At 40.8% G+C, this 21,207-nt stretch overlaps 1 protein-coding gene across 1 annotated transcript in view; it reads left to right on the plus strand.

The window, feature by feature from the left end:
• Positions 1 to 21,207, plus strand: part of loxhd1a (lipoxygenase homology PLAT domains 1a) — a 153,754-nt gene that overhangs the window by 63,951 nt on the left and 68,596 nt on the right. The window contains exons 10-17 of the mRNA XM_072574269.1: positions 387 to 547; positions 2,511 to 2,597; positions 7,666 to 7,801; positions 10,081 to 10,235; positions 10,753 to 10,913; positions 11,075 to 11,151; positions 14,278 to 14,474; positions 16,797 to 16,989. Coding sequence (XP_072430370.1) covers positions 387 to 547; positions 2,511 to 2,597; positions 7,666 to 7,801; positions 10,081 to 10,235; positions 10,753 to 10,913; positions 11,075 to 11,151; positions 14,278 to 14,474; positions 16,797 to 16,989 — 1,167 coding nt within the window. The remainder of the gene's footprint in view (positions 1 to 386; positions 548 to 2,510; positions 2,598 to 7,665; positions 7,802 to 10,080; positions 10,236 to 10,752; positions 10,914 to 11,074; positions 11,152 to 14,277; positions 14,475 to 16,796; positions 16,990 to 21,207) is intronic.

Below are 21,207 nucleotides of genomic sequence, written 5' to 3' on the forward strand. Positions count from 1 at the left end.
ACATTGCTCTCTGCTATTGGGGAGCCTGGAGTGAAAAACTCTTTGAAGCCAACTTAGTCTGCAGCAGTCTTTACCCTACCACCAAATGAATGCCTTTTCATACATCCACATCAGCATGGAATGAGTCAACAAATGTTAAAGATCATGTATAAAACAACAGGACATCCATTGATAATGTTGTTTCAATCTATCAACCAGTGGGTAGAATGGCTGAATCATAAGAACATGAGTCAGGTCATGAACATCCAAGGAGTTTCTGTATTGTGAACTACTACTGGGGGTCCAAGTTCTAAAGGACATTATTCCTTCTACAGCTTGATGTAGTTCTGTCCTATTCACCTGGTGCAGAGCAAGTTAAAAGAAGCTGTCTCCTTTTTTCACATTAGAAAATCCATGGTCATTGTGGATCTGGACAAGCGATATTAAGAATGCAGGAACAGATGCGAATGTTTTCCTCCAGCTGTATGGTAACAAAGGGAAATCAGATGCGATGTGCCTGGACAACAATTCAGACAATTTTGAAACTGGACAAACAGATAAGTTTATGGTGGGTGGCATATACTGTGGGAGTTAGCAAAAGTCCAATAATAACAGTTTCTATGTGACCAAGTTCCTCCATCAATCCATCTTACAAATGTACTGCAAATCCATAAAGGTCACTTTGGCATGAAATTCCACCCTGATGGGAATTTATCCATATAATTTCTCCTGTAGCCACATCCTACCCTCCATCACCCATTGGACTCTGCTCATAAATTGGTCAGTGCCCCTCTTCACAACATCCGTTCCCATATTAAGAAGCTCCTTGTCAATCATTTACATTCTGGTTTTGACAGAAAATTATTGTATATCACTGCCCCTAATCAAACCCTCCTGGCCTGATTATATTTTACATGACTAACTTCGCCCAAAATGCTTCAATGATGTGGTCATTATTTATTTTATTCATTCCTGGGATGAGGCAAGATCAGAATTTATTGTCCACATATAATTTTAATTGGGAAAATAGTGATTGTTGTGTAAAATAGTATTTAAAATGGTCAACTGAGAGCAAAGAAAAAACCTCTAGTCTTCAGCATATAAAGGATGGTTCTTGGGAGGAGGTGAGCAGTTGCCTACGTGTTCCCACTGCAAGTGTGCTGGTTCAGTGATTGTTTTCAGTATTAACAACTTGTAGCTAGAGGGGTAATGTGAATCTACACTTAGTTGAGCCTGGTATCCAACAGAATATCATTAAGATGTTCTGAAGAAAGGTCACTGGACCAGAAATATTAACTCTGATTCTCTCTACAGATGCTATGAGAACTGCTGAAATTTTCCAGCAATTTCTGTTTTTTCTGTAAAAGATTTGCATGTATCTAAGATGATGTAATGTAGCTAGCTATTAAGTTATATGCAATAAAATTGTTTATGGTTTGTCAAGATGGAGCCTACCTTTTGCCTACAATGTCATATGGTAACCGACTGATACCAACAACAGCATTAGAGGCAGTGAATCTATCCAAGACATCCCAGATGGTAGTCATGTTTTCTAAGAACATAACTTAGTCATACATCTATTTCTTCCTCTAATCTTCTTACACCTGCTGCTCCTTTGATCATCTCATCTTGATAAACACTGCACTAATCCCTTCAAGTCTAATCCCGCATTTATCACTGAGAGGACCTCTCCAAAACCTGTGTATTTTGTCTCTCCTCATTTCAGTCATATTTCCCTGCATCACATCTCAGCCTGGGCTTTATTCTAAGCTTATCTCTACTTTATCAGTAGTTTATTTCACACCAGTACTTGTAGATGCAAAGAAAATCTCCTCTTATACTAACAATGATTGTCATTCCTAAGACTAGACTATTACAGGGCAGGAAGGGGTAAATCCTTCTCTATTTTTAGTGCAAGTCAGTTTGACCCAGATCTCTTCCCTTCACCTCTGTGGTAGAAGATTGCAAGTTCAAATTCTTAAGGATATGAAAAGAACATTACCAAGAATTTCCTCAGAGTTTCTCTTGTTGTACCTTTGTAATTTCAGTTGCAGTCCTCTTTTCAATCACATCAGTAGGTCTCCACCAAACTTATGTTGGCAGAGCAGGACAGGAAGTTTCAAGTGCAGGTATTCATTTCTAGAACATTAAGTAATTAAGTCACAGAAAGATAAGAACAGATAGGACAACTAAAGTATCTGTTATTCAGAACAGTGCGCCGTGCAGTATTGTCTCTCCCATTTTGAGCCACACTCTTGTTCAGGTATTGCAGTACATGCCTTTGAAACTTTTTTATCCTCCGGCTTCACAATACTGGAGAAGCGGTTGACAATGGTCTGTTCTGTGAGGTCCCTGTCACAGGGCAGTGGGTCCTGAATGGGACTTCAATGGGACTTGCCTGCATTCAGCTATGTTTAAGCCAATCACATTATTGCTTACTAAAAGACCAGGATTGAATTAAACAAAGCAGAAATGATTCACTTTGGATTAATTCTGAAAGATTTTCTTCATGTGTCTCTTGCCTTTTGTAGATTGAACTCCCAGACCTGGGAACCATTTACAAGCTGAGAATCTGGCACGAGAAACGACATCCTTTTGCTGGTTGGCATCTGAACAAAGTGAGTCATCAAACTGTATTGATATGAATGCAGAGAAGAAGGCTAGGCTTTGGTATATGGGGTAGTATAGTGGTACAGGCCTGAAGGAGTGCCACAGTGTGAGTTCAAATCCCACTGCAGGTACTGATGGAATTTACATTTAATTGGTTCATAAATCTGGAATTAAAAAGTGAATATGGTTTTATACCGACCATGAAACAAAGTGGGTGGTTATGAAGTATCAGATTTGTGTAAAACCTCGAGACTTGTATTGACTTTTTTTAATAATATATTTTTATTAAGAAAAAATAGATTTTTAAATATTACAACAAATACAAAACAATGCAATTCAAAACAGTACAAAAATAGTACAAAACTAAACCCAAATAATAAAATAAATTCCCCAACCCACCCTCCTATACGAATGTATAAACATATATAGAGAAGTATAAAATTAAAATAAAACCTAAACTAGCTATTTAACTAACTAAATAAATACCTAACAACAAACAAATAAATAGTAATAACTCAGCCCAGCCAAACAAAACACTCATACATTCACAGTTCCTCCTCCCTGGATATTGGATTCATGAAACACAATCGTTACGGCTATATAAAAGACCTTGTTAATGTGGCAGATAAATCTGTGTCCAGGTATTTCAAAAAGGGTTGCCATGTCTTGTAAAAATTCTCAGTTTTGTGATGTACCACATTTGTGAGAAAATTCGGGGGAATATGCTCGGCGGCACGGTGGCACAGTGGTTAGCACTGCTGCCTCACAGCGCCTGAGACCCGGGTTCAATTCCCGCCTCAGGCGACTGACTGTGTGGCGTTTGCACGTTCTCCCCGTGTCTGCGTGGGTTTCCTCCGGGTGCTCAGGTTTCCTCCCACAGTCAAAAGATGTGCAGGCCAGGTGAATTGGCCATGCTAAATTGCCCGTAGTGTTAGGTAAGGGGTAAATGTAGATGTAGGGGTATGGGTGGGTTACGCTTCGGCGGGGCGGTGTGGACTTGTTGGGCCGAAGGGCCTGTTTCCACACTGTAAGTAATCTAATCTAATAACAATCTTCCACCAACCCAACAGGTCTGGGGGGTTTTCTGATATCCAACCTAGCAAGATATTCTGCCTTGCACAGATTGTAACAATATTGAAACGTTTTGCTTTATGCAAGTCTGCAGGAAATACAATGGTTGGGCCCAAAAGGAGCGAAATAGGATCCTTCTCCACCCCTACACCTAAACTCCTCTCCATTGTGTATTGACTTTTAAGTCCAGAGCACAGTGACTGGCTTTTATCTCTGAAAAGTGGCATGTAACTCAGTTATACAAGCTCCTAAGTACATGCCAGTGTGGAAACTACTGGAAGAGCTTAGCGAGGGGAGTGGCAAATTCTGGAGTACAAGCCTTCAGTACTATTCCAGAATGTTGTCAGGGCCCAGAGCCTTTGCAGTAACCAATGCCTCCAGACAACTTTTTATATCATGTAGACTGAATTGCATTGGTATCTGTGATGCTGGGGACCACTGGAGGAGACCAAGATGGATCATCCACTCAGTGCCTCTGGCTGAAGATTGTTGTAAATGCTTCAGGCTTATGTTTTCACCAATGTGCTGGGTCTTCTATCATTCAGGATGAGGATATTTGTGGAGCCTCCTCTTTTCATGAATTGTTTAATTAACCACTATCATTCAGGACTGCAGAGCATAGGTCTGATGTGCTGGTTGTGGGATCGCTCAGCCCTTTCTATCACTTGCTGCTTATGCTGTTTGGTATGCAAGTGGTCCTGTTTGGTAGCTTCACCAGTTTGAAACCTTTTTTTTTAGGTATGCCTGGTGCTGCTCCTGGCATGCCCTCCTGCACTCTCCATTGAACCAGGATTGATTCCCTAGCTTGGTTGATTTGGGGATATGCTGGGCCAGGAGGTTGCAAATTGTTCTGGAATACTGTGCATATTACTGGCCTGTCAAATGCAATGGGCATTCCTGATGGGCCAGACCACTGTTGCCTCCACAAGTTTCCAACTATTGTCAAAGAACCGAAGAGTCATACAGCACAGAAACAAACCCTTTGGTCCAACCTGCCCATGCCAACCAAGTTTCCTAATCTGTACTGGTCCCATTTGCCTGCATTTGGTCCATATCCCTCTAAATCTTTCTCACTCATGCACCTGTCCAAATGTCTTTTAAATGTTGTAACTGTACCCGCATCTACTACTTCCTTTGGCATCACATTCAATATATGCACCACCAGCTGTGTGAAAAAGCTGCCCCTCAGGTCCTTTATTAATCTTTCCCCTCTTACCTTAAATTGATGCATTCTAGTTTTGGACTCCTCTACCCTGGGTAAAACACCTTGGCTAGTCACCTTATCTATGCCCTTCATGATTTTATTATACTTTGTAAGGTCATTCTTCAGCCTCCAATGCTCCAGAGAAAAAAGTCTCCACTTATCTAGCCTCTCCCTATAACTGAAACCGCCCAGTCCTGGCAATGTTCTTGGAACTGTTTTCTGCAACCTTTCCAGTTTAACAAAATCCTTTCTATAGCAGGGTGACCAGAGTTGTACTCTGTATTCCAGAAGTGGCCTTATCAATGTGTTGTACTACCACAACATGATGTCCCAAATCCTATACTTAGGTGTTCTGACCAATGAAGGCAAACTGCCCTGTCTATCTGCGACGTCAATTTCAAGGAACTATGTACCTGCACTCGTCGGACTCTTTGTTCGACAACGCTGCCTAGGGCCCTACTCTTGGCTGTATAAGTCCTGTCCTGGTCTCACATTTATCTAAATTAAACTCCACCCGTCTCTCATCAGCCCATTGGTCCAGCTAATCAACATCTCTCAAACTCTGAGATAATCTTCTTCACTGTCCACTGTACCACTAATTTTAGTGTCATCCACAAACTTATTAACCATGCCTCTTATATTCTCATGCGTATCATTTATATAAATGGCAGCACCGATCCTTGCTGCACACCACTGTTCACAGGCCTCCAGTTTGAATAACAACCCTCTATCACCACTTTCTGTCTCCTTCTATCCAACCAATTTTGGATCCAATTGGCTTGCTCTCCTGGAATCTCATCTCATGTGATCTAATCTTGCTAAACAGCTTACCATACAGAACCTTATCAAAAGCCATGTTAAAGTGCATGTGGCCAGTGTCTACCGCTCTGCCTTCATCTATCATCTTGGTCACCTCTTCAAAAAACATAATTAAGTTTGTTTGGACTTACAGGCAATTGCAGACATAAAGAATGTTGTCAGGAGCGGAGAAGGGTTTTGGTGTTTGACAAAAAGATACTAATACGTACACACAGAACTGAATATTCACATAGCATAAGACAAAGACCACAGACATAGAAGTTCATTTATAATCTGCAGGATGAAGGTCCACACCGCATCTGTGGCAATTGTGAATGAACTTACAATCCAAGACTCCACAAGATAAAACCTGCTGTCCACACAAAATTGACTATCAATATGCAAATGATTAAAATCACCACCTGACACATAAAAGACTGAAATCCAACACACACACACACACACACACACACACACACACACACAATCCAAGGATAAAACTTAGCTCCCCTCGGAGAAATTACTGTGCATCAGATAACAGAAACTACATTTTATTGTTTGCGATATCTAATCTTGTTATCATCAAACTCAACCCTACGTAATCTCTCCTCTCCAATATCATTTCCTTTTCCCTGTAAAGACCTGCACCTGCAATATCCACTCCCCCTCCCACCACCCCATCATGTCTACTTTTCCCCTGCAATGTCCATTCTTCCCCCTCCTGATATCCACTTTTCCCCTGTGATATCCTCTCACGTTTGCAGTAATGTATACTTCCCCTTCACTGCAATGTCCTTTTTTATAAGTGAGACCCCTAACCTCAATAACTGCTACGTGCTTAGGTCAAGAGATTTCATTGTGGAGAATTCTCAATTTTGATTATAATATAATGACATTTACAAAACAGAAATAGGAACTGACGAACAATAAGTAAATATCTTAACATTTTCTGAAATATCATTTGCGCTATCTGCTTTGGGGCAATTTCTTTGCATGCTTTCGCTTACAATTTAGCATCTGTTTTGGTTCCTGTCTCCTTGAGCTGTGGTATAATTGGTAGCACTGTTGCGCTAGAATCAGAAAATTGTGGATTTTAATCCCACTCCTGGGATTTGAACATGCAATCCAGGCTGATATTTCAGCACATTATGAAAGGTCTGTTTTTTTTTGAATGAGGCATTAAGCTGAGGTCCTACCTAAGAGGGCAGGCAGATTAAAAAGATCCATGACATTCAGCTGAAGATCAAAATAGAATGAATTGTGAGATCATCCACAGTTGAACAGCCTCCACTTCTCAGTCTATGAACATATGTGGACCAGAACTTCTGGCTCTATAGAACTATACCCTACACAAATTTAGCACTTTTGCAAAAAGCAGGAAGAGCTTGCATTTATATGAACCATGTCCCATCCTCAGGATAGCCAATGAGTAGCTTTTTAAAGTGTTGTGTTAACAAATGAGATGATTGACTGGAAATGTGATTTTAGCTTCGATGATTGAACTCTTTTTATGTGAACTACAGAATCTATATAGTCTCTTCCAATTCTCATCTTTCCATCATTCCCACAATGTTTGAGGGATTTTTATTTAATGAAAATACATTAGATCTTGCATTTCAGATTTTTATTATCGTTCAGTTCTTGCTCTTTATGAGCCTCAGTGTGTGTTTTGTTCCTTCCAGAAGAAGGTACACTGAATTGTGGTTTAGGAATGAACAGAAGACTCTCCACTTTCTTCCTTTTGCTAACTTAGTCAAATGATCAGATGGAATTTCCCTTGACATTAAAACACAGAGCCTTGTTAGAATAACTCTGTGGCTTAGATTTTAACAACAAAATAATTTTTGTTAACAACCTGAAAGACAGACTGACCATATGCCAGGTATAATGTGTTTCTTTAGTTGAAATGGGGATTGCAAATTTGGGAAATTATACTACTCAAGTTACTGGCTTCAATAGCCAACCTCTGGCCTGATGTGTATATGTGCTCTGATTTACTGCAGGTGACTTTAATGAAATCACTGACAAAGGATAAATATAACTTCAAATGTGGCCGATGGTTGGATATCAATGAGGATGACAATGAGATTATACGGGAGTTGCCTGCTGAGGGGGACTGTGTTGATGAAGTCCAACCTTGTGAGTGAATGCACAATCAGTCAAATGGGAGAATAAAGCTGGCTGTATTCAGACTGATCTCTGAGGGACTTTTGTTAATTTGCTGTGCTTTTTAATGTATTTTCTTGCCCATTTCCCTAATTTTTGAACTCACAAATCCACAGATGTAAGTACAGGGAGAAGGACTCTGCATACTCTTACCATCAAGATGCCACTCCAAACCCTTGGTTAACATACAGTCTCCGTATTACAGATGTGTAAATGCTTATACAGTAGTCCCCCCCGTATCCACGATCTACCGCGGAAGCCCAAAACCACGGATGACAGCAAACTCATTCATTTAAATGGGAAATTTACCTCCCCTGCAGTTCCCTGGCTCCTAGTTCTGGAATGTTCCATGTAATATCTTTGGGCCAAGGTAAACTATGGGTAACTGAAACCATGGATACCAACGCCACGGATACAGCGGTCGCCTTGTACTGCCAAACGCTGCCAAAGTTTATGCATCCATACATGCTCATGCACGCATACACAAAAATGCACACACCTGCAAATTCATGCACACCTTCAAATGCATGCACACAAGTGTATGCACATAAAATTGCACACACACAAATGTGCACACATGCAAATGCACACAAGCGAGCATGTTCATATAAAATGTGCATGGACACAAATTTGCAGGCATACAAACATACATGCGCACACAAACATACCTAAGCAAAGACACATGCATGCACAAGCAAATACACAGGTTTTCCTGGTCGGTTTCTTGTCTCCCAACCAGCAACTAAAATACTTCCCATCCACTCACTGTTCAATGATCTCAACAGCAGTCTACAGCAAAGCATGTCATTATCAGCGGTCAGAACCTTTTTAGAAATAATCTTCAGTGTCCACAACTCACCTTTTAATGATGTCTTGTAATCTTCCCATTCTAGGTATTTTCACTAAGCTTGAAATTAATCAAGTTTTCCATAACCCTTCAAGATGTAAGCCCTCCACAAACTATTAAATATGAAGCATCCTTATAAAAACACATGTATCTGGCAACACTGTCCTTGAGCATTTATGCACAGTCTCCCCACCCTTCAGTCAGAAAGGCATCTGCTTTCATTTGTTATCTTAATACTCCCCATATTCTAACATTTCAAAGCCCACTGTTATGGAATTTATGAATAGTTGGATTTGTGATGGGACACAGCTGGAACATCAGAAGAAATGCAGTGGGTAAACTTGACTCCGGCTGTTTGTGTTAGCCAGAAGCTATGAAGAGAGATTGGTTCAACTGCACCTGTGTTCACTAGAATTTTGAAGGATGATGTGGATCTGATTGAAATGTATTAAATTCTAACATCTGGACAGACCAGATGCAGGGATGATGTTTTCCCTGGTTGGGGAGTCTAGAACCAAGGGGTGCAATGTCAGGAAACATTCAGGACTGAGATGAGGAAATATTTCTTAACTCATGGATTAGTGAACCTAGCAAATTATATAGCACAGAAGGCTGTGGAATCGAAGGCAATTCATATATTCAAGAAAGGGTTTTTAAAAAAGATTTTAAAGACATCAAGGGATATAAAAAGAAAATGTCATTAAAATAGAGGATGAGCCATGATCATGTTAAATAGCAGAGCAAGTTCGAAGGGCCAAATGACCTATTTCTGGTCTTAGTTTCTATTGTTTCAACCACCGCTCAATGCGAATCAGGAGAGCATTCTAATCAGCAGCTGAATCAAGACATCACTGTTCTCACTTGCTTCTGCAAAATGCTGGTAGAACCACTTGTAAATGTGAGAATAGTGAGAACTTTTTATGATTTTAAAATAATATTCTTTTAGTTTCCCATCCCAAGAGGTGTTTATTTTCCCAGTATGATGCGTATGATTTCCCATCTGAGGTAGAGGGATAAACTTGAGTTAGGACAACTGTTAGGTACTATGCAATATCAAGGGTATTGTGGCTCAGGCAAGAAAGTGAAGCTGGGTATCCATTTACTCCAAACTTAGTGAGCATTTTTCAAAGGCTGCTGGCCTACTCTTGTTCCTGTTTCTTATGTTCCCAAGTGTCTTCAGTTGCACATACCACCATTTCTTGAATTCACAATCCAGACTGAGTGCTGGCCTTGGAATCTCACTATGGACAAGAAAGCACAAATCTATACTTTAAAGCTGAATCCAGAAGCTCTCTCGGCCATTGAGACTTTGACAGCAAACCCTGCAAAGTAGAACCATAAACTGAAAACCAGGATAGATGCAATATCAACCGTGGTCATGATGTTTTCTGTGTGTTCCATGCAGTGGTGAAGTACCGGGTTATTATCTACACTGGCAAAGTGGGTGGCAGTGGCACAGATGCCAATGTCTTCATTTGCCTGATTGGCCTGCAGGGAGACACAGGGGAGCGGGTGCTTTATGACAGCAAGAATAACGTCAACAAATTTGAGAAGGGCAACGTGAGTACAATATTTGCATTCTTAACAGCAAATCACTGTATCTTTCTGTCCACACTCTGATTTACCCAGTCTATCTATACCCTGATATACGTAGTCTTTCTATACTCTGATATACCCAGTCTGTCTCTTCCCCGATATACCCTGTCTGTTTCTTCCCCGATATACCCAGACCGTCTATACCCCCAATTTACCCAATCTCTCTGTACCATGATATACTCAAAATGTCTATATCCTGATATACCCAATCTGTTTATAACCCAAATTACCTATCTGTCTACTCCTGATTTACCCAAAATGTCTATATCCTGATATACCCAATCTGTTTATAACCCAAATTACCTATCTGCCCACTCCTGATTTACCCAGTCTGCTTGTGCACTAATTTGCCTTTCTGCTTATTCCCTTATTTACCCAACTCTGTCCATTAGCTGAATGATCCTGTCTCAATATTTGTACCCCGAGTTAGTCTATTGAAGTGTAAATCCCATCAACTTCTTGCTGTATTTCCTACTTGCAGGCGGATGAGTTTATTATTGAGGCAGTAAGTCTGAAGAAAGTGATGAGGGTGAGAATAGGACATGATGGGAGAGGTGGAAGTTGTGGCTGGTACCTTGACAAGGTTGTCGTCAAAGAGGAAGGAGCTCCAGAGGCGCAGGCTGTGGAATTCCCATGTTACAGGTTATGAATTTTAACTTCTGATAAGCTCCACCTTAAAGGAGAACATTCCCATATGTGTTGTCTGCTCACACTGGATGTTTCTGCATGGGATAGCAAGAGAAAAATATTAAGAGGAATAGTGAAGTAGAACAAGAAACCAATACTACTGTATTTATCACCAGGTGGCTGGATAAAGGTGAGGATGATGGCCAAATTGTTCGAGAGCTGGTTCCCCTCGGAGATGCTCAGATGCTTAAAAGTAAGTAAAGATTTTTCTAAACTTCGTAAATCTGAGTCAAACACGGTTCTTTGTATTTGGTGGTACTTTTCAATTTAACAGAGAATTTTCACTCTATAGGAACAATGCCACAGTTTAATTAGGTGTACCAACACTGAAGTGTATCTGTTTAAGGATAGGAAGGGGGTATCATCCCACTTGGAAAATTGTCTTTACGGCAGGTTGTTCTATCTTAGCTAGTACAGAGTGGATGCAGTAAAAGCACAGAGAAACTAATCCAAAATCACATTCTCTTGGTCTGCATGATACCTTTAGAATAATAGAGACTTTGCCTCTCTACTGTTTCTGTTTTTTTTTAACCATCTTCCATATAGTCCCAGTACAATGCCTCAGTGCAGCTTCATCCCACACACATTGGAGAACTGCCGGTCACCAGGACCTGGAAGCTGTAAATTATACAGGGGTGGGGCAATATTCAGTAACCAGGCAGCTACCTATTAATATGGGTAGGCAGCTTCCCCACTTCCCTCAACACTACCTGTCCCTCCACTTATCTTTGTGTCATTTGCAAACTTATGAATAATGCTCTCAGTTCCTTCGTCCAGATCGCTAATGTATAACGCACATAGCTATCACAGCACAGACCCCTGCAGAACTCAACTAACCACAGCTGCTATCCTCAAAAAAAAATCCCTTTATCCATACTCTCAGCTTCTGCCAATCAGCCAACCCTCTCTCCATGCCAATATATTGTCCCCACCACCAACCTCCTGTGTGGCATGTTATCAAAGGTATATTGGAAATCCAAATAGACCATGTCCATTGGCTGTCCTTTGTCTAACTTGCTCGTTACCTCGTCAAAGAATTCTAACAGATTTGACAGGAATGACGTCCCCGTGACGAGACTGTGCTGACTCACCTCTATTTTGTCGTGCACATCCAGGTAATCCATCATCTCATCCTTAATAATGGACGTTAAAATCTTAACTATGACCAAGGTCAGGCTACACAGCCTATGATTTCCTGTATTTTCCCTCCCTCCCTCCCTTCTTAAATGGGTTCTAGGAGATTGTGACTGTAAAGAGAGACATCATGTCAGAGATGCAGTGGCCACTTTGAAAATTAAGAACAGACCACAGCATTTAGCAGGCATTCCAGCGTTCTGTGTGGACACTGAAGAGGGTTATGGCAGGCCCACCGTAGTTTTTTAGCTTCTTTGATTACACAAATCCTTAAAACAAGTGCTGGTATGCAGAGGTCCTAGTTAATATAAGAAAATTAATCTTAGATTGGATACAGGAAACAGTTGAACTAAAGACCCAGCTGGTACCACTCGTATACCAAAATCAAGCTTTGAAGGCTGAGAAAGAAAATATTATAGAAAATGTCACAAGTGTCTTGTACATAAGACAGCCAGTGTTCATATGCAATTAACACAATATACCACTTCATACCAATATGATACCATGATGGGGAAGAACATCCTTTTTCCATCAAATGTTCCATAAATTATTATCTGAGAAAAAAACATGCTGCTATAATCATCATAGAATTTCTACAATTTGGAAGCAGGCCATTTGGCCCATCAAGTCCACACCAACTCTCCGAAGAATATTCTACCCTGACCCACCAACCTACCCCGTCCATGTAACCCTACATTTCCCATGGCCAATCCACCTAACCTGCACATCTTTAAACTATGGAGGAAACCAGAGCACTGGAGGAAACCCACACAGACACAGGGAGAACGTGCAAACTCCACACTGACAATTGCCCAAACCTTGGTCCCTAGTGCTGTGAGGCAGCAGTGCTAACCATTGAGCCACCCTGGCACCCATGAATGAGTGATAACCGTACAATTGTAATGACAACTCATGAATGAAAGAAGAATTCTTTATTTGTTCATATAGAGTAAGCTGATTGTAGGAAACCAAGCTGTCATAAATGACAGTTCAAATACAGAATGCTCATAATCCTTTGAAGGAGGAATTTAAAGTCAATAGCAAATGGCAGAAAGCCCTTAAGCACTCAACCTCTGGCCATCCTAACTGCTTGGCTGACGTTAAGTCTAGGAGAGAGGTGCTGTCTTCTGAACATCGGTGGCTGTTAGCTGTTTGATCAAGTCTGTTGGCTGAAGTGTTGAGCAAAAGCATCCAGATGTTGGTCTAGAGGTTCATATTGTTGTCCTATTTTCTGTCAGTTATTGAGACATTCTCACCTGAAGAGGATCAGTATTACACTGAGTATCTATCCCAACCTTAAAGTGCACCACAGATGAGATGAGAGGGAGAGTTTGTTTGTCGATCCCTCTTTCACTGGTTGTGATAGTGTGAATGCTGGAGGGTTGCCCCTTCAATCCCTTTTTCCTGAATTGATCTTCATTGCTGTACAATCCAGAAACCAGTGGAGAAGCTGCCATTCCGCTCCAACCCTGCAATCACCTTCCAAGATAACGATGAGCGAGTACACATCTCCCACGGGTCTTTCAAGGCAGCTGATAATACTATGAGAGATTAATACCTCAGCTGAAGTAAACGTCTTGTGGAGTGGGAAAAGTGGGAGGAATGTTTAAAAAGGGGTAATAAAGTAACTCCAGAAGAGAGCTGTGAAGTAAAGAGTTAGTCAGCAACCTCTCACTCCCCATGCACTGTACGTCTTATTCCCTCACCTCATTACTTACCCACTCTCTCCTTGTGTTTCTCCCCTGCATTCAATGCTAATGTGCTTGCTTGTGGGTATTTTGGGACAGACTTGTATTTTGAGCATGCCGTGTACTTCAGGTTTTGGGAGTAGACAGTCGTGGTTATGAAGAGAATATGGGATCAGAAATTCATCTCATAATCAAAAAGGACAGCAATTCTGTGAATGGCCTGAGTCACCTTCAGAATGTGTTCAGGACTAGACAACAGATTATGTGTCAGGGATCAGGTTTTCTGCTATTGAACTATGCTGGTTGTTGATTTTCAATTGCACAAATGTATCAAGTTCAAGTGGTAACGAATAGCGTAATCTAAATCTTTACAGCATTTTTGGACATGCTAAAGTCATGTAAGGTGTTATATAAATGCAAATACTGCTTTATTTTCCTCTTGAACCTGCGCAGCTGTGATCTTTTATTAAACATTGTTCCTCATGTGCATCTCTCAGATATCCGTTACCATGTTATAGTGAAGACAGGCAATGTGTCTGGAGCTAGCAGTGATTCAAAAGTTTTCATCAAACTGTATGGAGAGAAGGGAGATACCAGCAAGCATTCCCTAGCCATCTCCGACAATGACCTGGGAAATTACTTTGAACAAGGCCGTGTGGATGTTTTCATTATTGACACAATGGACATTGGAAAAGTAAGTACATGTTGGTGTACATTGTGGATCATGCCTCTGAGCTATTATCTAAGTTGCTGACTAATTGCATTATTGTCTTAAGAATTTATCCATTGAATGGCAATATAAGTCCAAAATCACTATCATTATTTAGCAGAGTACATAGTTTAGAATTACACAACATAAACCATATTAGTGAATGAGCAGTCAATGACTTATATCAATTTTTTTTTGCCTGCTGTTTTAATGCAAACACTAACCCATATATTTTGTGACATTCCCACTAATCCTAACCACTGACTTGTCTGAATTATTCATTGTGGGACCCATATCATTTGCACACTCATTGTTAAAGATTATTTCTGGTGAATTGAGTATCATTGAAAATTGCTGGGAATACCGCAAAGCACAACAGTGAAAGAATCAATGAAGGAGGTTTAGGTGTGAAGTTGTGCATGTGCCTTAAATAAGCAGCAACTTAATGTTTCAGAACTTATAACAAGGTACTAAATGGTGCAATGGGTTAGTGCATTCACTTCATTGCTAGTTCTTAGTTTTGAATCCAGCAATTCACTAGTGGGGTGATAGTCATTTCTCTACTGGAGAGGACCACAATGCAAAACTGATTTATTTTGGATCTACAGTAAGTGTTGCTGAATTAGAAGTCTAAGTCTAAGGTACTTGGCATGAGAAATCGAAGTATCAGACTACCTCCCATTTACAGCAAGTTATGCAAACAATTGTAAGACTCGTTGTTAATTGAGAAAATAATCTATGAACTCAACAGATTTTGTGTCACTAGTATTAGGACAGGATGCATATTGCTTCAGGGAGACAGTACATAGTGGAGGTGTAATAATGGAGAAATACTTTGTTTGATTATATTTTTAAGAATCAGAAAGTATTTGTGTTGAAACTTTCCCTTTTTAGATTACATTGCTAGATATAAACTATGATAAGGAAGAACATTAATGGACAATATAGCCTTACTGAATTATTGAATTTTTCATAGAGGTGACAAAGGTGATTGATGTGGGTAGAGTAGTGGATGTTGTTTACATGGAGTTTAGTAAGGTTTTGACAAGGTCCTCATGGTAGGCTCATCCAGAGGATTAAGATGCACAGGATCCACACCGCGTGGATTCAGAATTGGCTTTCCCATAGAAGGCAGAGGGTCATGGTGGAAGGGTGTTTTTCTGGCTGGAGGTTTGTGACAAGTGGTATTCCACAGGGATCCATACCGGGACCTCTGCTTTGGCGATATATATAAATAACTTGGATGAAAATGTAGAAAGGTGGGTTAGTAAGTTTGCAGATAATACAAAGATCGGTGGAGTTGTGGGTAGTGTAGAAAGTTGTTAAAAGATATAGCAGGATATAGATCAGTTGCAGATATGGGTGGAAAAATGGCAGATGGAGTTTAATCTGGGTAAATGTGAGGTGCTGCACTTTGGGAAATCAAATGTTAAGGAAAAATATGCAATTAATGGAAGGACTCTGAATAGCATTGATGTACAGAGCGATCTTGGGAGTTCAAGTTGATAGCTTCCTGAAAGCAGCTACTCAATTAGTTAGGGTGGTAAAGAAGGCGTATGGCATGCCTGCATTTATTGATTGGACAATTGAATACAAGAGTCAGGATGTCATGTTGCAGCTTTATATGACTTTGATTAGGTCACACTTAAAGTATTGCATCCAATTCTCATTGCCAAATTGCAGGAAGGATGTGGAGGCTTTGGACAGAGTACAGAAGAGGTTTACCAGGATGCTGCCTGGATTGGAGGGAAAGAGCTATAAGGGGAGGCTAGAAAAACTCAAGTTCTTTTCTTTGGAGTGGTAGAGGATGAGGGGAGACTTGAAGTCTATAAAAATTATGAGATGCATAGACATTGATGGCCAGAATCTTTTTCCTGATGTCTAATATAAGGGGGCATGCATTTAAGGTGAGAGGGGGAAAGTTCAAAGGAGATGTGAGGAGCAAGTTCTTATACAGAGAGTGACAGGAGTCTGGAACACGGTGAGAGAGGTGGAGGTTGAAGCAAATACGATAGGAATATTTAGAGGTGTCTTAGATAAGCACATGAATATGCAAGGAATAGAGGGATGTGGACCAAGGGCAGACAGAAGGGATTAGTTTAATTTGGCATCATGTTTGGCATCACGCTATGGGCCCAAGGGCCGGTTCCTGTGCTCTATTGATCTATGTTCTATGTATTGATTTCATACTTACAAATGATTTTAAATGTGTCTGAAGTTTATTTATATATTTGAAGAGGATTGAATAAGGCTATTGATAATTTATGTCTTTGAAACGTCTATAACAACTTTTTTTCTTCTGAAAAGCTAAATCGTTTATTGATTGGACATGACAACGTGGGACTGCAAGCTGGTTGGTTCCTGGATAGTGTCCAAGTTAAGGTTCCTGTACATGGGAGAGAGTACATGTTCCCTGCTCATCGATGGCTGTGCAAGGACGAGGCAGATGGCAAGACCGAGATTGAAATATATCCCAGTGAGATCAGAGATATTGAAAAGTGTAAGGATATGAACTATGACAAATGTTTGACAGGTTTCTATGTGAGCTGTATATGCTGTTCTTACTGTTTCAGCATTAATCTATCTGTACTCTCGATCATACTTATTCTTATTAAGCTCCAAATATGTGGATTCTTTTTTCACTCCTTCATAGAATGTGGCCACTATTGATGAGGCCAGTCTTAATTGCCTGTCTAGATTAGGAGTGAGCCACATTTTTGATTACAATTGAGTGGCTAACTCCAGAGGTGAGTTAAGAGTAAAGACATAGCTATCGGAATGGAGTTGTTTATCGGAACATGGTTAAGGACAACAGACTTTCTTCCTTGAATGACATCATCAACAAGATATTTTCTTCACTTTATCTTCACTGTGTTAAGATCAAAATACATGTCACTGTCTCCTACTTCAACTCAATTCTTTCTCAGAAGATCAAAAATGTGGAACTCCTGACTTTTCCCAATATTCCCCTGATAATCTATAGGTCTTTAAAACCCAAGATCAACAAATCTGAAAATGTGTACTTTGATTGACTCCAAATTCTGTTCTACATTTTCCTGATTGGATCATTATCTACACTCCCTGCCTTGTTGTATTTTCTAATAAACCTGTTCAGAGATGTTATTGCACACCCCTGGAGGAGGTGGGATTTAAACCTGGACCTTCTGCCTCAGAGATAGGGACCATTCCCTTAATGCCTTTCAACTGAATCATTTTCAAAGACCACATGAAGCACATGAACTGTCATTTGGTTATCGAAGTTAATCTTTCCATACAGAACAAGATTGATTAATTGGATGCTAGACGCTCTGGTGCATTATATATATTTGGAGTGACTGACACGGAACACCAGATTGGTAAAGGTGCAGTTAACATCTGCTGAGCAAGGATGACATAAATTGGTATGCAACACTGATTTCACGCTATCTCACACAACTGACGGCATAATGTGGAGAAGAGACAGAAGACACACATAACATTATAAGCTCAAATAATAAAACAAAGAACTGCAGATGCTAGGGATCCGAAACAAAAATAAAATTGTTGGTGAAACTCAGCAGGTCTGGCATCATCTGTGGAAAGAAAGCAAAGTTAACATTTCAAGACTAGTGACTGTTCATCAGCACTGTCAGCAGCTAGGGAAATCTGGTATTTATGTGGAAGGCAAAGTTTTTTGTGGTGAGGTAGGTAGATGAGGCGAGTGGATGGTTGGAAATGAAGCCCAGAGAGAAAGAGAGAGAGATATAAAAGGGATAGGTAAACAAGGTGATTATGGATTGCAGACCAGGACAAAAGAAAAGCTGAATAAGAGCAAATAGAAGGAGAGAATGGGTGAGCTGTACTGAAAGCAATCCGAATATGTGATAACATGCCTATGAGGAGAGAATGTGCGACAAACAACTCATGTCATAACAGGACCAGGTGTGGGAATGGGTAAAAACTATAGGTATAGAAGGATGGAATCTGGCTGTAAAGTTATTGAACTCAATGTTGACTCCTAGAGACTACATAGGCCCCAAGTAGAAAATGAGCTGTTGCTCTTCAAGCTTGCTGGAATACTACAGTAGACCTGGGATAGAGATGTTGGTGTTAGATCACATGTGGTGTGTTGAAATAGCAAGCACCTGGAAATTCAACGGTCATTTTTGTGCACAAAGTGTAGGTATTCTGCTAAGTGGTCAGTCACCTGTGTTTTGTCTCTCCAGTGTAGAGGAGATCACATTGTAAGTAGTGAATACAGCAGACTACATTGACTGAAGTGCAGGTAAATTGCTACTTCATCGGCAAGGTGTGTCCAGGGCCTTGGATTGTAAGGAAGGAGGATGTAAACGGGAAGCTGTTACACCTTCCATGATTGCATAAAGAGGTGCCGTGGGGTTGTAGGGGAATATTGGGAGTGGAAGAGGAGTGGACTAATGTGTCCCAGAGGGGATGGTCCCTGCAGAATGCTAATGAGGGTGGGGAGGGGAATAGTGCCTAGTTATGGCATTCTATTGGAGGTGATAGAAATGGCAGCTTACAATCCTTTGAATGTGGCAGGTGGGGGGATGGTAAGTGAGGACCAAGGGGACCCTGTCATTGTTGTGGGAGGGAATGGAAGGGGTAAGGGCAGAAGTGCAAGCAATCCTTAATTCAGGAAAAGGTAGACATTTCTGAGACCTCTCTGTGGAAGTGGCATCATCAGAACAGATGCGACAGAGACAAAAAAACTGGGAAAATGGAATGGAGTCTTTACAGGAACGAGGGTGTGATGGTAATAAGCTGTCAGAAGAGGGAGGATGGAGAGAGGGCCGTCCTTAATTTTGGGTGCTATGATATGTGAGATATCTTATTTTTTATTCACTCATGGATCATGGGACATGGCGTCACTGGCTGGTCAGCATTTATTGCCCATCTCTAGTTGTCCTTGAGAAAGTGGTGTTGAGCTGTCTTCTTGCACCTCTTAGTCCGCCTGCTGTGGGTTGACCCACAATGCCATTAAGGAGGGAATTCCAAGAGTTTGACCCAGTGGTGACATACTTCCAAGTGAGGATGGTGAGTGGTCTGGAGGAGATATTGTAGGTGGCGTTCCTAAGTATCTGCTGCCCTTGTCCTTCTAGGCAGAAGTGGTCATGGGTTTGGAAGGTACTGTCTGAGGATCTTGCAGTGCACCTCTGCTATGACGGAGTGTCAGTGGTGGAGGGAGTGGAAACTTATGAATGTGGTGCCAGTCAAGTGGGCTGCTTTGTCCTGGATGGTGTCAAGCTTCTTGAGTATTGTTGGAGCTGCACCCGTCCAGCCAAGTGGAGGTTAATAAATCATACTCCTGATTTGGCTCCACTTATAGCCAGCAGCTCACCAAATGCAAGCCCCACTTTTTCTTTAACAACACCTACAGTGTCAGTGTCTGAGCTGGTGATATAAGTATGAAATTGTGTGATGATGCTGGGTCTTCATCATTATTCTGTATTGCATGGCCAAAACAGCACTTGGGAATCTGAAAGAAAAAAAGACTGAATGGAAAGCTTTTAGTCAAAGGAGGGGGAAGTAATGGCAGTAATGTTAAGTGTATGAGACTGTACTAGAGGCTGTGAATCTTTAATATGTGTCCTGAGTGACAGAAAATATTGTAGTGAGCGATAGGGTATAGTTCTTTGGGCAGTACTGATACAGTTGGTTGCGTCTGGCAGTTGTAATTGTATTCCCTGGCCTTGACCCTTGCCATGCGCTTCTGTTAGAAGATCAGACAGACATTTCTGCAGCTATAAACCGGATTCCAGGATGGTATGTTGCCTTTCTGGTGCCCAGACCAAGGATTTCACACAGTGGCTTTGGAGCAATCCTCTGGTGGTGGAAAACAGTCAGAGGTTGTGTTCTACATTTGCACTAATGAAGTAGGCAGGATGGGGGGTTGTGGTCCTGCAGTTAGTAAGGAGAAACACAGAGTGGCTGGGAGCAACTGTTCCCATGTGTAAACTGATCGAGAACCGGAGTTTTGCAAAAGAAGCAAATGTGAGGTGAGAATAAAAGTCTTTCACGCAGCAAGTAGTTGAGGTGTGGAGTACATTGTCTGGAGGTGTGGTAAGAGCATGTTGAGTTGAAGCATTCAAGAAGACATTGTTTCTATTTAAATAATAAATCAGTGTGCAGGGTTACGGGAAAATGCAGGAGATTAACACTAAAATTAAAATGCTTAGGTAGCCAATGTGCACTTAATGGACCAAATGCTCTCTTCCTGTGCCATAATAATTCTGTGATTCAGTCAGAATTTAAGAGCTAGGTAGAAAATGAATAAACAGAACCTCAAAAGTAGTAATTTCCAGTGCTATGCGTAAATCAGTGTAGAAATAGGAGGATAAAACAGATTGAATATGTGGCTGGAAAAATGGTTCGGAGGAACGGATTTAGACTCCAATGTGGCTAGCAGAGACTGTGGGAAAGCCGGACAGTTGCACCTGAACAGGGCTGGGACTGAGTACCTAGTGGAGCATTTTGCTAATGTCCTTGGGGAGTGTTTAATATATATCAGCAGGGGTGTTGGAACTAAGATTAATTATTAGACGGGAATATTAGGGTGCACAGAAAATTCAGAGCGACAGTTAGCACGAGAATACAGAATAGTAAATTAATAAGTGGAATTTGATTCTGGGAGAAATTAAAACTTTGTAAACCAGGGTTACAATGTATTGTTACGACACAGAGTAAACTGTCCTGCTCAATTTAAAACCAGCAATATGGA

The sequence above is a fragment of the Chiloscyllium punctatum genome, chromosome 1 (genome assembly GCF_047496795.1).
Source record: "Chiloscyllium punctatum isolate Juve2018m chromosome 1, sChiPun1.3, whole genome shotgun sequence".
NCBI lineage: Eukaryota > Metazoa > Chordata > Chondrichthyes > Orectolobiformes > Hemiscylliidae > Chiloscyllium > Chiloscyllium punctatum.